Source organism: Canis lupus, chromosome 17 (assembly GCF_003254725.2).
Source record: "Canis lupus dingo isolate Sandy chromosome 17, ASM325472v2, whole genome shotgun sequence".
Taxonomy (NCBI): Eukaryota; Metazoa; Chordata; class Mammalia; order Carnivora; family Canidae; genus Canis; species Canis lupus.
The window spans coordinates 33957395-33973284 of NC_064259.1; the positions used below are offsets into that span (position 1 = coordinate 33957395).

At 36.5% G+C, this 15890-nt stretch overlaps 1 protein-coding gene across 5 annotated transcripts in view; it reads left to right on the forward strand.

Annotated features, from left to right (window-relative positions):
* The window catches only part of EML4 (EMAP like 4), a 160609-nt gene that overhangs the window by 105076 nt on the left and 39643 nt on the right, over positions 1-15890 (forward strand). For all 5 annotated transcript variants that reach the window (XM_049096208.1, XM_035700416.2, XM_025454057.3 and 2 more), the window contains 5 exons: positions 854-923; positions 2257-2367; positions 4361-4456; positions 9293-9427; positions 9544-9679. In XM_049096208.1, coding sequence (XP_048952165.1) covers positions 854-923; positions 2257-2367; positions 4361-4456; positions 9293-9427; positions 9544-9679 — 548 coding nt within the window. The remainder of the gene's footprint in view (positions 1-853; positions 924-2256; positions 2368-4360; positions 4457-9292; positions 9428-9543; positions 9680-15890) is intronic.

A 15890-nucleotide genomic window follows, 5' to 3' on the forward strand; every position in this document is an offset into this window, starting at 1 on the left:
TTAAAGATACTATAGGCATTCTGTAGAGTATATTTGAAAAAGAGGCATTTTAATATGGGGAAGTTGGAACTTTTAAAGCATTTTTATTTCTTAGGACAATTTAAATTGGTACTCTTCTGGAAAGTAATGAGCAACACCTACTACAAAAAATTTACATTCTTGATGAGCTTACCCCTTGGCTGCAAGATGTAGAGCCTAGATATGGATAGGAAGACATCTTTTTAAATATTTTGCTAGTCACTCATATGTTTATCCTGTGGGCATATATGCTGCAATATTTTCAGTTTGTATTTAAGAGTTTCTTGCACCAAGTTTGACTTAGAAGAGTTTAGCATTAAGAACTAATTAAAAGGTTGGAGGTACTATGTGTGAATATGTTCACTGTGCTCCTTTGGAGAAGAGAAGAAATGATAGAGCTGTTAAGTCAATAATATGTATAAGGATTAGATAGCAAACAGGGAAAATGCTGACTATGTAATAGATAACATTTGCACCGTGCACAACTGCTTCTTCATTATGATAAAAACCATCTGTCTCTGTGCATGTGCAGGACTAGAAAGGAACTTGAACAGATTAAGACAGTTTAACTTATTCTGTCACAATTGTGAATTTAGTGTTCTGTTAATTTGTCTATTTAGTTTGGCAAAAAAAGAAAAAGTATGGCCAAAAAGTTAGAAAAGAAATCCTCTAGATGGTTGATACTTGATTTGCTAAAGAAAATAAAACAGGTCACAATGAGAATTTTTTAATGATTAAAAACTGAAAAATGTTTGACAGATGTTGATACCAAGGCATATTTCAGCTGTTTCACATGTTTTCCATTTTTAAAATTGTTCTTAATACTGCTTTTTAGCCTTGCTATACATCCTGACAAAATTAGGATCGCAACTGGACAGATAGCTGGAGTGGATAAAGATGGAAGGGTGAGTGGCATAGTGTTTTATGTGCTGTACCAGTGACATTGCCATTAGAATGGAATTAATCATAATTTTAACCACAGCTTGCTTATTTCATTCTCTTAAATGGCAACTAAGGGATTTCTAGTATAAGTGGGGGGGGAAATACTAGAATATAAGAACATTCCAGAAAACAAAATTTTGAGAATCATACTACTTAAATGTTTTTCTCAAAAAATAAGTATTCACCCTAAGGAAACTACTTACTTGGAAAATTAGGAGGACTCATAAGCTTGTTATTTTTTTAACATAGCATAACTTATCAGTGTTTGCCAGAAGTTTCACTACATTGATGGACTTCTTGATTTTATAGATGCCTAGAACTGGTAACACTTTAAAAATTTTCAGTTCCTATTCAATATTATTAAATTGGTTTACATAATAAGTCCCTTACTTATAAGGATCAACTGTATTTTTGATGACTTATTAACATGTCTGACTATACCCATGACGTTCTCTGGCTTCATTTTATTTAGAAAAAGGAGTTGGGATGGTCATATTAAATGACTTCTAAGACCCACCCCTACCAGTTCCAATTCTATTTAGAGCTGTTTGTTTAGCAATTTGTTGGACACTGTTTAGAAAAAAACTATTACTTTCCTGGGAATGAAAGTAATGTTAAAAGCAGAGTATCCAGAGCAAATTTGCCTGGGTCAGAATTCTAACTCTGCCTTTTAGTAACTGTGTAACTTTGGGCAAATTACTTAACTCTTTGTATCTCAGTTTCCTCATCTGTTAAATGGTGATTATAGTAGTACATAAGTTCATGGGATTATGAGGATTAAATGAATTAATATATGTACTTAGAGTATATGTCAGGGGTACCTGGGTGGCTCAGTCAGCTAAGTGTCTGTCTTTGGCTCAGGTCATGATACCAGGGTCCTGGGATGGAGCAGCCCTGCATCCGGCTCTCTGCTCAGTGGGGAATCTGCTTCCCCCCCTCTCCCTCTAACCCTTCCTCCTGCTTATGCTCTTGCCACTCATTCTCTCTGTCTCTCTCAAATTAATAAATAAAAAAATCTTTTATAAAAAAAGAGTATATGACATAGTAAATACTACATCATTTGCTGCTACTACTATTATCACTGTTATTTTCTTACTTTCATACGATGAGAAGAAAATACCTGTTCAAGATTCTTTGGGATCATGTCTAATGTAGTAGCTATTTTATATTAGATATTTATCCATTCCTACTGTTCTTTAAAGATAGCAGACAGTTCTGTGTGGTAGTAGTATTTATTTGTACTCCCCTGAATACCAGTTAGTCTTGCATCTTGTGTTTTTCCCTTTGTTTTTGCAGCCTCTGCAACCCCATGTCAGAGTGTGGGATTCAGTTAGTTTATCCACACTGCAAATTATTGGACTTGGGACCTTTGAGCGTGGAGTAGGATGCCTGGATTTTTCAAAAGCAGTAAGTAACAGTTTTTCAAGAAGTAAGCAGGCTGCACAAAGAAGCAGAAAACTCAGTTGTGTGTGTGTGCGCGCGCACATTTATAGAAAGTGCTAACTCTGAATTGTTCGCTAATGCTTAGCAATGACCAGCATTTTAACCTAGGTACTAAAGTACTTTGGTTTATTTGGGTTACAAGTTGTTATGCCTAATTATACTTCTGTTCTGAAATAGGATTCCTGTGTAGTAGCAGGAGATGTCTAGAGGAATATATACATAGCATATAATTGAAATAAGCAGTAGAATGTGCTTTTGCTTCAGCTTGAATCATATAAATCTATTTTATTTAGGAAATTCACAGACAGGAAAGTTGGCCGATTCTGCACAATTATTAGCTTTTCTTGATGTCATGTTGGAACAAATGAAATAATCAGGTCTTTGTACTCACTAAAATCTTGAATTATCTTGGTTCTGAATTGATGACCACGTGAGCTTAAAATTGAGTACCTAACAATCTAGTTTTAAACCTTGAGACTTGATTCTGAGGGGAAAATAAAACAAGGATATTACCCATTGAAACATTGTATTTATTCTTGAATTGTATTATTATAGACTATCTGGGAGATCTACATTTTAGGTTCCATGATTTTAAATTTCAGATACAGATATCCCTCCAGATTTTATTTGGCCTCATTCACACTTTATATGTATTCATATTACTTCTTCATTTCCTAGCTGTCAGCAGGTTTATTATGGATTATGGGCATTTTGTGGGACATGGAAGTGGAAGGGACATTTTTAGAACAGAAAGATAAATTTGGGTGGACATAGGAACTTTGCTAGCTTGATGGTACTGAATGTCCAGAGGTCCAGTGAGACAAGAATTGTGACAAAGGTGTTTATATAAGGAGATAAGCAGACAGAAGGACTTTCACTACCTTTTTTTACCCCTAAATTTCTGTAGCAGGGACTTTTGTCATCTTATTGGTACCATTAAGACTCTCTTGTATTGGGGATCCCTGGGTGGCTCACCGGTTTGGCACCTGCCTTTGGCCCAGGGCGGGATCCTGGGGTCCCGGGATCAGGTCGTACGTCGGGCTCCCAGCATGGAGCCTGTTTCTCCCTCTGCCTGTGTCTTTGTCCCCACCCCCCCATATGAATGAATGAATAAATAAACAAACAAACAAACAAACAAATAAATCTTTAAAAAAATAAAGACTCTCTTGTATTGCCTCATACTCTAACTTTTCCTAGTTTAGGTAATTGTTCCAATATAGGCTAAAAGATAGAAGAGAGTAAGCTCTCCTCTCCCTTAATACCTCTTACTCTTTACCACAGTCTTTCTCCCATATACATCATTAGGCATATACTGCAAGTGTTACTAAAAAACAAGTAATTTTTAAATATCATCCACCTTTTTTTTCCCCTTAAGCTAAGAGACTTAAATTATGTGAATGAAAATGGTTTCAGAAAAATAGAAAAGAGAGGCACCTGGGTGGCTTAGTTAAGTGTCTGACTCTTGATTCAGCTCAAGTCATGCATGATCTTAGGATCATGAGACAAGCTCTGCGTCATGCTCCCACCCGAGTGGGGAATCTTCGTGAGATTTTCTCCCATCTCCCTCTGCCCCTGCCCCCTATGTTCTCTCTCTCTCTCAAGAGTTTAAAAAATATTTTTATAAAGTAGAAGAGGATTTGTTTTATTTATCTTATGTTAATGTAAGGTATATCATGGAAAGCTAAATTGCTATCTCTGAATAACAGAAGTAACTAGATGGCAGGTGGAAATTAACCTAGGGGGAAAAATTAAAAATAGAAAATATTTTTTCAAGAATCCTCATTATATTTCTGAAGAAAATGTCAGGAAATGGTATAATCCTTTTCTTTCAAGGAGTTGCGAGTTTAAAGGATTTGGGATTATCTTAATGTTGGCAGTTTTAGTAATATGGTATTTCTTCTTAGAAAGTCAGCCTTGTCTGAAAATTTTTAAATGCCTTTAATCGGCTTTTCTTTAGGATTCAGGTGTTCATTTATGTGTTATCGATGACTCCAATGAGCACATGCTTACTGTATGGGATTGGCAGAAAAAATCAAAAGGAGCGGAAATAAAGGTAAACCAAAAGAAATTTTAATTATTATTTTTAGAATATATTGTTTTGTAGAGCCTTAGAAAAATATTGCATATCCTTAAGTTACAAGAGCATAGCAACTGGCCATATTCATTAGATTTATTGATTTGCCATCATTCTAATGGTATTTTTAAATAATACCTATTTATAATCTGTAGTTTCTGTGATAGTATCTATAGATTCTGAAGTCAGTTTTTAAAGTATCTTAAGATAAAATAGTCAAGCATCTTCAACCAAATTATGGTGATATTTCAGGCATGTTGTGCTACTGAAATGCCAAAGTAGAGGGCTATCGACCTGGCTTCTTTAACAAAATTTGTTACTTCATTTAATCTTTAAAATCTAACAGAAAAATTCATCTTAGAAATATAAATGACATACCAGAAATCCTATGTGCATATGTAACAGTAAGTTTTATTGGTCTTAATTACATTTATGGGATTACTACATAAAATGCTACAGCATTTATAATTGTTATAGGGTTGATCCCTTGGTGTGCATCAGGCTGTAAATTGTAAAAGAAGAATATAAGGTTAACATTGCAACTGTATTCATATGGGTGGAAATGGCCTCCCTCCTACTGGCTTTCAGAGGGATTCAGAGTGACAAGATGACTATAAAAAGCCTATGACATATTTGCTGTACTCTTAAATAACATCACATTCCTCTTTAGTTGTGTACTACTCTCTCTTAGCAGTTTTGTTTGGTATAAGCTTGAATTCAAGCTTTCAGCTTGGTCAAGAAGAGTCATTCTTTTAATTAGTGTAAGTTAATCTTTTGAAAGAAAGAGTGTAGATTGATTGTACTGGAAAAGAATATGACATGCCAGGAAACTTCAAACCATGAAAAACAAATGAGGATATAGATTGTCTTTCAGCTGTCATTCAGAGTAATTCAGCATTGGAACATTGGGACATTATACTGAAATGAAATGGGTAAATTTTGATCCTTTGTAGTAAAGGCTACCAGAGGAAGTCTTGTGGTTTTCTTCCTCCTGGCCACTCTTTGATCTCCTTTTCAGGACCTTCAGTGTTGGTATTCTTCAGAGTTATGTCCCATGTCTTCCACTAGTATCTCATATATGCCTTTGTGGCCTTAGTTACTATCTCTGTGTCCCGTATCAATTAATTCTAGCCCACATCTCTTTTGCACACTTAAACCTATATTTCTTGTTGCCTGCTAGGCATCTTTATTTGATGTCCTATCCTGCAAGTCAAAATCAACATGTTCCAATCTATACTAGTCATCTTCCTTAGCCCCCAGTCAGTTTCACCTCTCACTAAACTCCACATTCTTGCACAAGCTAGAAATTTCCCCCTCACTTCTCATACCAAAGTTCCCTAAGCTCTGTATCCCAGATGTCTGTATTAGAGCTCTTTCCAGGGCAAGTGACTGGAAAACAACTTAAAGATAACTTAAAGAGAATTTTTTGATTCATGGTTAAGGAGAAAAAGAACACCGTTAGTAAGGGTTAAAGAGGAATTTTGTCTCAGGAATGACTTGGTTCAGGAACTGGGTCACTGATTCTCTTGTCTCTCCTCCTTTCCTCGTGTATTGTTGATCTTATTCTCCACTGTAGGTGAGCTCTATTTTTGCCTAAGTCCCAGAAATTTGAGGAGTTGATACATACCTAGTTGATTTAAATGTTTAAAATTCAATAAGGCAACTTTAAAACCTTACTGACAGAAATTAAAGAAGACCTATGTAAATGGAAGAATATATAATAATCATGGATAGGAAACAGTATTATGAAGATAGTACTTCTCAGGATGCCTGGGTGGCTCAGCAGTTGAGCGTCTGCCTTTGGCTTAGGGTGGGATCCCAGCATCCAGGATCAAGTCCTACATCAGGCTACTTGCAGGGAGCCTGCTTCTCCCTCGGCCTGTGTGTCTGGCATCTCTGTGTCTCTCATGAATAAATAATAAAATTTAAAAAAATTTACTTCTCTGCATATTGTTCTGTACTGGCAACATAGAATCTCAGCATGATTTTCATGGAAGTTTATAAGCTGAGTATATGTGGAAATATGAAAGGATAGGAGTAGACAAAACAATGTTGATGAGAATGTGAAGTAACTAAAACTCTCATACATTGCTATATGTTGAACATAGAAATTGGCACAGCCATTTTTGGAAAACTGTTTGGCATTACCTTCTAAAGTTGAATTATCATAAACATGTGCATACCTCTACCATCCTGTTCCACTCTTAGATATAAACCCAACAGAAGTATTTCCATGTGTTGACCAAAAGACAAGTAATCGAAAAATAGCCAAAAAAGGGAAGTTACCCCAATGCCAGTCAGTAGGAGAATGGATAAATCAATACTGTGGTCTTTACATACAAAGGAATACAATACAGTAATGAGAATGGACAAATTACAATATATGCACCCATATGAAGTGCTGTACAGAAGTGTTTAGTTTGTGAAAATTTATCAAGCTATGTACTTAGGATTTGAGTACTTTTCTGTATACATAATATACACCAATAAAAATTAAAGTAAAATCTCCTGTAAGATTGTCACTACCCCAAGTGATTTAATTTCATAGATTACTTCAAGTTATATATTGAATCTTACCACTAGCTTTATGGGTTTGTATACTGGAAATATTTGTAGTTGGTTTTATAACCCTCGATTAATTCATTGGGCATAAGATTCAACTGTGAAGTAGTTTTGACTTGTCTAAGTGAAAACTAAGGACTGTTCAGCATTGCAGTTTTTAAAAGGCAATATCGAGGTACCTGACTGGGTCAGTTGGGAGACTGTGACTCTTGACCTTGGGGTTGTGAGTTCAAGCCCCACATTGGGCATAGAGATTACTTTGGAAAAAAAAAAGTCATCTCTGAAAGATAAGTATTTTTTGTTTTGTTATTAACATTATCTTTAGAATTTACTTTGACCTACTAGGTGTATATATAATCATGGAGAATTATATAGCAAGAAAAGTTACTGCTCTTTTGCCTCATTTTATAATCTGAATTCTGGTTAATGGGAAAAGCATTCAGATTAGATTATTTGGGTCTTGGGGATCCTTGGGTGGCTCAGCGGTTTGGCACCTGCCTTTGGCCCAGGGCGCGATCCTGGAGTCCCGGAATTGAGTCCTGTGTCGGGCTCCCGGCATGGAGCCTGTTTCTCCCTCTGCCTGTGTCTCTGCCTCTCTCTCTCTCTCTCTCTCTCTCGTGTGTCTATCATAAATAAATAAATAAATAAATAAATAAATAAATAAATAAATAAATCTTTAAAAAAGATGATTTGGGTTTTATATATATGCCTATGTAAGACCTTCAAACCCAAATGTTAGTAGTAAAAAAGTAAAATTTGCAGAAATATTGGAGCCATAGGAAAAATTTTAAATTTAGATCAAGTGTCATTTTATTGGTAGAAGAACAAAAAATGTAGGGTCCTGGGTGGCTCCGTCAATTAAGCATCTGACTCTTGATCTCAGCTCAGGTCTCGATCTCAGGGTTGTGAGTTTGAGCCCCACCCAGCATGAAACCTACTTTAAAAAAATGTAAAATGTATTATGTTTAACTCACTTTGTCCATGAGATTATTATCTTTATCATGTTGATTTGCAAAGGAGTGTTCTCATAGACCTGAAGGTCTTACCTAAGTTAACAAATGGACATTAAATGGGGCACCTGGGGGGCTCAGTCTGTTAAGTGTCTCTGATTCTTGGTTTCGGCTCAGGTCGTGATCTCTTGGGTCATGGGATGGAGCCCCATGTTGAAATCTGCTTGAAGATTCTGTCCTTCTACCCCTCCTCCTCTTCCCCCACTCATGCATGTGCTCATGCTCTTTCTCCAAAATAAATCTTTCTAAAAAAATGGGAATACTCACATCAGCTAACAATAAGCAGCCGTATAAGAGTGTATATTTTACCTCACTGTTAAGTTTGAATAGGTGATTTTGCCATAAAACATTTGATAATTCAGTTGTGATTTACTGAATATATAGAAATATGCTGTTTTAAAAATATCCTCAATTCAGTAATTTCAGTGAAAAACTGTATTGGTAATGCCTTTATGATTCTCATGCCTGTTTTCTTTCTCCAATTCTTTTATTTTTTTTATTTTTTTTTTAATTTTTATTTATTTATGATAGTCACAGAGAGAGAGAGAGAGAGGCAGAGACACAGGCAGAGGGAGAAGCAGGCTCCATGCACCGGGAGCCCGACGTGGGATTCGATCCTGGGTCTCCAGGATCGCGCCCTGGGCCAAAGGCAGGCGCTAAACCGCTGCGCCACCCAGGGATCCCTCTCCAATTCTTTTAAACTTCTTCCCTTTCTAGATTTTTTTGAGGAAAAAGCATAAGATAAGAATTTGTAGTTTTTTGTTTTTTCATTTCTATAGGAATCAGTAGTGACCATTCTATATCTATTCTTTAAGCCCTCAGCCTGATGACAAATCTCTAAATTAGTAATATTTTCTTGGTCAATAGTAATATTAAAAAAAAGTTAAGAATTTTTTTAATCAAAATGACAGTCCGTCTTTATGATAGAATGTACATGGCTCTTGTATTTGCTAGGTTTAATGTACTTTTCCCTGAATGTGTAAGAAATTAAAAGAATATAAAACTAATTCATATGTTCTCCTAGTCCAATTATTATATATAAATAGCAAAAAAGATGATACAGTAGTATGAAGACATCAAATTTAAATCATTATTCTAAAAATCTATTAAAATTTCTTAGGAAAATTGATCTTGGAAGTAAAAGCATTTTCTCAAAATGTTTCCCAGTCTTTGATTGTCAGCTACTGGTGCTTGATGGAGATAGGATATACAGTCATCTAAAGCTTTATTTGTCTATCCACAGACAACAAATGAAGTTGTTTTGGCTGTGGAGTTCCATCCAACAGATGCAAACACCATAATAACATGTGGTAAATCTCATATCTTTTTCTGGACCTGGAGTGGTAATTCACTAACAAGAAAACAGGGAATTTTTGGGGTAAGAATCAGAATGTTATAACTTCATTATAAAACTTTTGATTTTTTTTAATTGTTGAGTAAACAAAACCATCATGACAAAGAAAAAAACTGAAAATTCTCATTGTCTCATTGCAGAAATATGAAAAACCAAAATTTGTGCAATGTTTAGCATTCTTGGGGAATGGAGATGTTCTTACTGGCGACTCAGGTGGAGTCATACTTATATGGAGCAAAACTACTGTAGAACCCACCCCTGGGAAAGGGCCTAAAGGTACAGTATTCTCACATTAAAGTCCTCACATTTATTTATTTATTTATTTATTTATTTATTTATTTATTTATTTATTTATTTATTTATTAAGTCCTCACTTTTAAAGCACATGGCTGGCTATTGCAGGCTGGCTCTTACCCAGACCAGGAGAAAGTACTCCAAATGCATTTTGTTTTTAAGATTTTTCATGATGGAATCTGTTTTTTAAAATTAAATTCTATACACAGTTATTAGCTGAGCATATATAGCCTATATTTGACTCTATTCAACCTTTCCTTCTAGGAGGCTAATACAACATAATTAGAGATGATATAGATACATGTTAATTTAAACAATATAAAGATTAAGAGAGAAATCATCCTGGGACGCCTGGGTGGCTCAGCAGTTGAACGTCTGCCTTTGGACTAGGGCATGATCCTGGGGTCCCGAGATCAAGTACCGCGTCGGGCTCCCTGCATGGAGCCTGCTTCTCCCTCTGCCTATATCTCTGCCCCTCTCTTTGTGTGTGTCTCATGAACATAAAATCTTTAAAAAAAGAGAGAGAGAAATTATCCTGATCATTAGTGTTTTATAAAGCCTTCCCAAAAGAAACCGTTTATTTAAGCTACACTATAATGAATGTACAAGACTACAAAAGATATGGAACCTTGATCCCAGTTTAGGGAAACAGTTCAAGCAGAGGTGGAAGGATGAATATGAATGTGAGGCATCCAGGATAAGGTGAATTAGTTTATCATGTAAGAGTGTTAACAGAGACAATAGATAGCCAACTTGAAGGAAATTTGATTTTAAAAAATAGTAATGTTTTGTAATTTCTCCTATCAATTTAAATACATACTAAAAAATTGATAATTTAAATAGGGCTTAAGATACAGCTTTTTTGAGTTATACACAAGAAGCCTTAAAACTAGTTGAGCTCGGGGTTCCTGAGTGGCTCAATCAGTTAAGTGTCTGCCTTCAGCTCAGGTCATGATCCCAGGGTCCTAGGATCCAGCCCCATGTCGGGTTCCCTGCTTAGTGGGGAGCCTGCTTATCTCTCACACTCTGCCCCTCCACTCACCCTGTTTGTGTTCTCTCGCACTTTCTCTGTCAAATAAATAAGTAACCAAAAAAAGAAAAGAAGGAAAAACTATAAATTTTAGGTGAGGTGAGCTCACCATAGAGGAAGAGTTATGAGGCCAGGGGTCCTTTATCCTCCCAGTTAGATAACCAAAAAAGACCCTGCAAGGATTGTAGAAGTGAAATTAAAAAAAAAAAAATTGAGATAGAACTCTTTATTTAGTGCCTTTGAAGAAGGGTGGAGAAAGTTTCTAGGATTATCAGTGCTGTAGAGAAGTTAAGAATAAAAACCAAGAAATGACCATTAGTAGTTTTCAATATCAACAGAACATTAAAGCCCCAAAACAGCTAAGTATAGAGGAGCCGGTCTCAAATGAGAATCTAAGAAGAAAATGGAATGGGAAGTAGAGAGTTACTAGAGTCAGTCAGTAGTCTTTTTAAGGTTGCCTAGAACCTGAAAGTAAATTGGGAGTTGCCAGTAAAGAGGAGACTAAAAATCTTAGATGAGAATGCCTGGATTGGGCATGAGGAAGAATTATCTTTGAAAAAGAGCAAGAGCCTCCATCTTAATTCTGAGACTGGAGCTCTAGAAGCTATGATGTCTTATGTGGATAGATGAGGGGTGGGGGAGGGTCAGGATGACACTGTTCTCAGTAAAGACAACTCTGGGTGGCTCAGCAGTTGAGCGTCTGCCTTTGGCTTAGGGGGTGATCCTGGGTCTATGGATCAAGTCCCTCACTGGGCTCCCTGCACGGAGCCTGCTTCTCCCTCTGTCTCTGCCTCTCTCTGTGTGACTCTCATGAATAAATAAATTCTAAAAAAAAAAAAGACTTGTATTAAAGTTTTTATTTTTAATGAATTAAAAAAGAATCGTAATGTAGTAAAACATTACATAATCAGACTGTTACTTCAGAGTTCTACTTGTTGGAATTGGGATCCAGTTGAAATCTTTGTCTTATCTATGGATATTGAACATATTATAATAAATGAATTGTAAATAAAAAACCAAAATCCTATAAATTTAGAGGTATTATTTTCTAAACAGTTGTTGATTAAAACTATCTTTTCAAACTCTCAAAAGCCTGTTTTTGAGATTAAAGATCTTGAAAGCTGATGATTAGCAGTTATTTATGGTATAGTAATAAAGAATGATTCCTGATTACTCTATTTGTGGCACATTTCCTACCTTTCTCTTCTCCTTTTCACAACTTACCAACAGACTAGAGGGTTCAATCTCCCTTGGGTCTGGTGGTTTCTTTGAGGGCACTATGCATGGCCATGTGAGAAAGAGGCCATAAAATGAGAGAGGAGGGAAAAGGAATAAACCCATAGTGGCTTTATGGGTTTTTTTTCTTACTTTTTCTTACTACAGCCCCTCTTCCCACCCCCCCCATAGTGGGCCTTGGCATTTCTTTAGCTTTATCTTGAATTGATTGTCCTCAGAAATACAGATCTATTCTTTTTTATTTTTAAGGATTTATTTATTTAGAGAGCAGGCATGAGAGAGCACAAGTGGGGGTGGGGGGAACAGCAGAAGGAGAGAGAGAAGCAGGCTCCCTACTGAGCAGAGCATGTGGCATTGCTCCCCACCATCATGACCTGAGCCAAAGGCAGACGCTTAAGTGAGCCACCCAGGTGCCCCAATACAGATATATTCCTAAGTCCCATTTATACCCAAACGCACAAATATATTTTGCCCTTTTCTATGGTAGATGAGAAAATTAGAGGAACAGCACTGAAAATAGCCTTTTAAAACCTCATTTTTTTTTTTTTTTACTGCTTAAGTAAAGCTGAAAAAAAATGTCCAGAGTACCATGCTTCCTTCAAAGTAGAAGGTTATGAGAGAAAATTAGAGATCTTCTTCTAAAATCAGTAGGCTGGGAACAGGGAGATTCTTTATTAGCAGCAACAAGTGGTAGCAGCAGAAAGAAAACTAGCTAGACCAATCAGACTCTGAGAATACACAAGAAAAGAGGTGGAGGTTGACAGGAAAGCAACCTGGGCTTTCTGAGACATTTCCCCTAGGGAATGACAGAGCAGTACACGCTGTTTCTCTTACTCATCCACCTCACCCTAAACACACAAACAGCTTCCCTTTGTCTCTCTGGAATCTGCATCAGACCGTGGAAATCACCACAAATAACTTAGGAGTAAAAGAATCCTTATTTCTCTGCTCAGAACAAAAACCCTAGTTTACGTCTGTCTTTCCTAATAGACTTTCCTAGGACGAACACAATGTCTGGCATTTGGTACTAGCTGCTTGAGAATTATTTGTTAATCGTAAAAGAAATGACTTTAATCATCTTTGGGTGTTAGTGTATGAATAAAATTTAAGTGGTACTGATGAAAGCACTGTTTTCATGGAAAGTGTCGTAGATTTCTTACAATTGTGCAGATTTTTATACTATATACTTTTTGAGATGCTATAGTAGTGTGTTCCCCTATCCATTCAGCTGAATTTCTTTGGTGGGTAAGTTGAATAGAAATTAACCCTTAAATTGTATTACCAGTGATCCTGATCTCAGTCTCTGGCCATGCATTCTTTAGCTTCTTTTGTCCAGTTTTGGGTTCAAAGTCATGAGAAGGAATGGCAGTGGATTGAGGGTTCTTAAAAATCCCCCCCTTCCCCCCCAAAAATCCTTTCCCATTCATCTCTGTTTTCTTTTTCCTGGGCTCGTTTGTTCGGTATTAGAAATGCAAGGGAACAGCATTGTCTATCAAAATTGTTGACATGTCATCCTCCAACACTAAGCAGAATTTGGGTATAAATGTACCCTTCATTAGCCTTAATGTGTGCTGAGGTGGCAAACCAGGGAGAGGTTTTTATTTTGGTTTTTGTCTGAAAAACTTGGGGCTTAGCCTTTGTGCAAAGAAAATCTGCATATGAACATACAGGAAATAAGAAATCTAATTTTCATAAACTGCAGTGCAACCGGAAGTGGACTGTGTTGTACTGTGCCATATAATTGATCCTGTTATGGGCAAGCTCACTGAGAATTTTGTTTCTTCCTTTTCATTTGAGGGTTTTAGTGCTGTAAGTATGGCTAGGAAGGGTTTGATGAGTGCAGTGAAATAAATGTAGAAGCTTAAAAAACTCAAAGTTTCCATTTTTAATTTTTTTTTTTAAGATTTTATCTATTCATGAGAGACAGAGAGAGGCAGAGACACAGGCAAAGGGAGAAGCAGGCTCCATGCAGGGAGCCTGACGTGGGACTCGATCCCGGGTCTCCAGGATCACGCCCTGGGCTGAAGGCGCCACTAAACCGCTGAGCCACCTGGGCTGCCCCTCCATTTTTTTTTTTTTTTTTTTTTAATTTATGATAGTCACACAGAGAGAGAGAGAGAGGCAGAGACACAGGCAGAGGGAGAAGCAGGCTCCATGTACCGGGAGCCCAACGTGGGATTCGATCCCGGGTCTCCAGGATCGCGCCCTGGGCCAAAGGCAGGCACCAGACCTCTGTGCCACCCAGGGATCCCTGCCCCTCCATTTTTAAATTCTTGCCAAAATGTCAGTAGATTGATCCATTTTGCATATTCCCTAGTATGATATTTCTGCATCCGTGGCTGGCATTCTTTGCAAGCAAGATCTGAATATACCGTGATAAATGATAACATCTAATAAAGGGATATTTTTGTATGGCAGAAGTAATCTGGTAGATATGAAAAGAGACCAGAGCTATATTTTATGCTTCATAAGCTCTCTTGTATTTTTTCTTCTTGCATCCAAAATATTTTTCCTTAACTTAATTAACATGAATCTTCAAAGTAATTAGTATTTTCTGTTTTTTTCTAGTTTTATTGAGCTATAATTGACATATAACATTGCATAAAGTGTACAACATAAAAAATATACAATATCATGATTTGATATTTGTATATATGCAAAATGATTACCACGGATCCTTAAGATTTACACTCAGGATCTTTCAGATGTACAATATATAGTATTGTTAATTGTAGTCACCATGCTGTACATTATATCCACAGAACTTATTTATCTTATAACTGGATGTTTGTACCTTTTAATCATTGTCACCTGTTTCCGCCACCACCACTTCTGACAATCACCAGTCTATTGTTTCTATTAGTTCATTTTTAAAAAAATTTACTTGTGAGATCACACAGCATTTGCCTTCCTGTGTCTGACTTATTTCACTTAGCATAATACCTCAAGGTTCATCCATGTTGTTACAAATGGAAGGATTTCCTCTTTTTTTATTCCATTGTGTATGTGTGCATATACCACATTTTATCAGTTCATCTGCCAGACAACACTTAGATTGTTTCAGTATTTTCTGTTTCTCGTGTGAGTACAAGATATTTGCTATTTCCTACATACATGAGAAAGTTCAAAATTTTCTTTCATGAAATAATTCTTAAGTTTTCAGTGGGGGGAGGGGGGAATGTTACAAGATCATTATATTTCCATTATTCTTAAATATTTTCCAATTCCTTTAAGAAACTAAGAAACAGGGCAGCCTGGGTGGCTCAGCGGTTTAGCGCCGCCTTCGGCCCAGAGCGTGATCCTGGAGACCTGGAATCGAGTCCCATGTTGGGCTCCCTGCATGGAGCCTGCTTCTTCCTCTGTGTCTCTGCCTCTCTCTCTCTCTTTCTCTCTCATAAATAAATAAAATCTTAAAAAAAAAAGAAAGAAACTAAGAAACACCATTTTACCTGCTCTCCAATCAACATAGGCACATTTGACCAGTTGCTAATAGTATAACATAAATTTCAAAATCTCTCTGACACTCAATTCCATAAACAGGCACAGAAAACCCTCCAAACTATCCTTATTTGGCAGTCAAGGTAAACTGCTTTTTAAGGAAACTTTCTGTTAAAAATGAAAAGGGTTTTGCGATTAACCTTGGATAGACTTGGCTGTAATTACACCTGGAGGTATAATAGGTTTTCAAATTAAAGGATAATTACTTTTCTTGGTAGGTATTTTTGGCCTAAATTGGAAGATCAAAAATACAGGCCCATGAAAAGAATTTTTCGATCGATAATCTGTTTTATTGGTAAATACTATCTAAAGGGAACTTTGGTAATGTGTTTAAATTTGAAGCACAGAAATTTTATCTCAATTAATATTAGGTCTTCCTCAGGAAATAGCTCTTAAGGGGGAGGAGGTGGAGAGTGGAAATCTCATGGA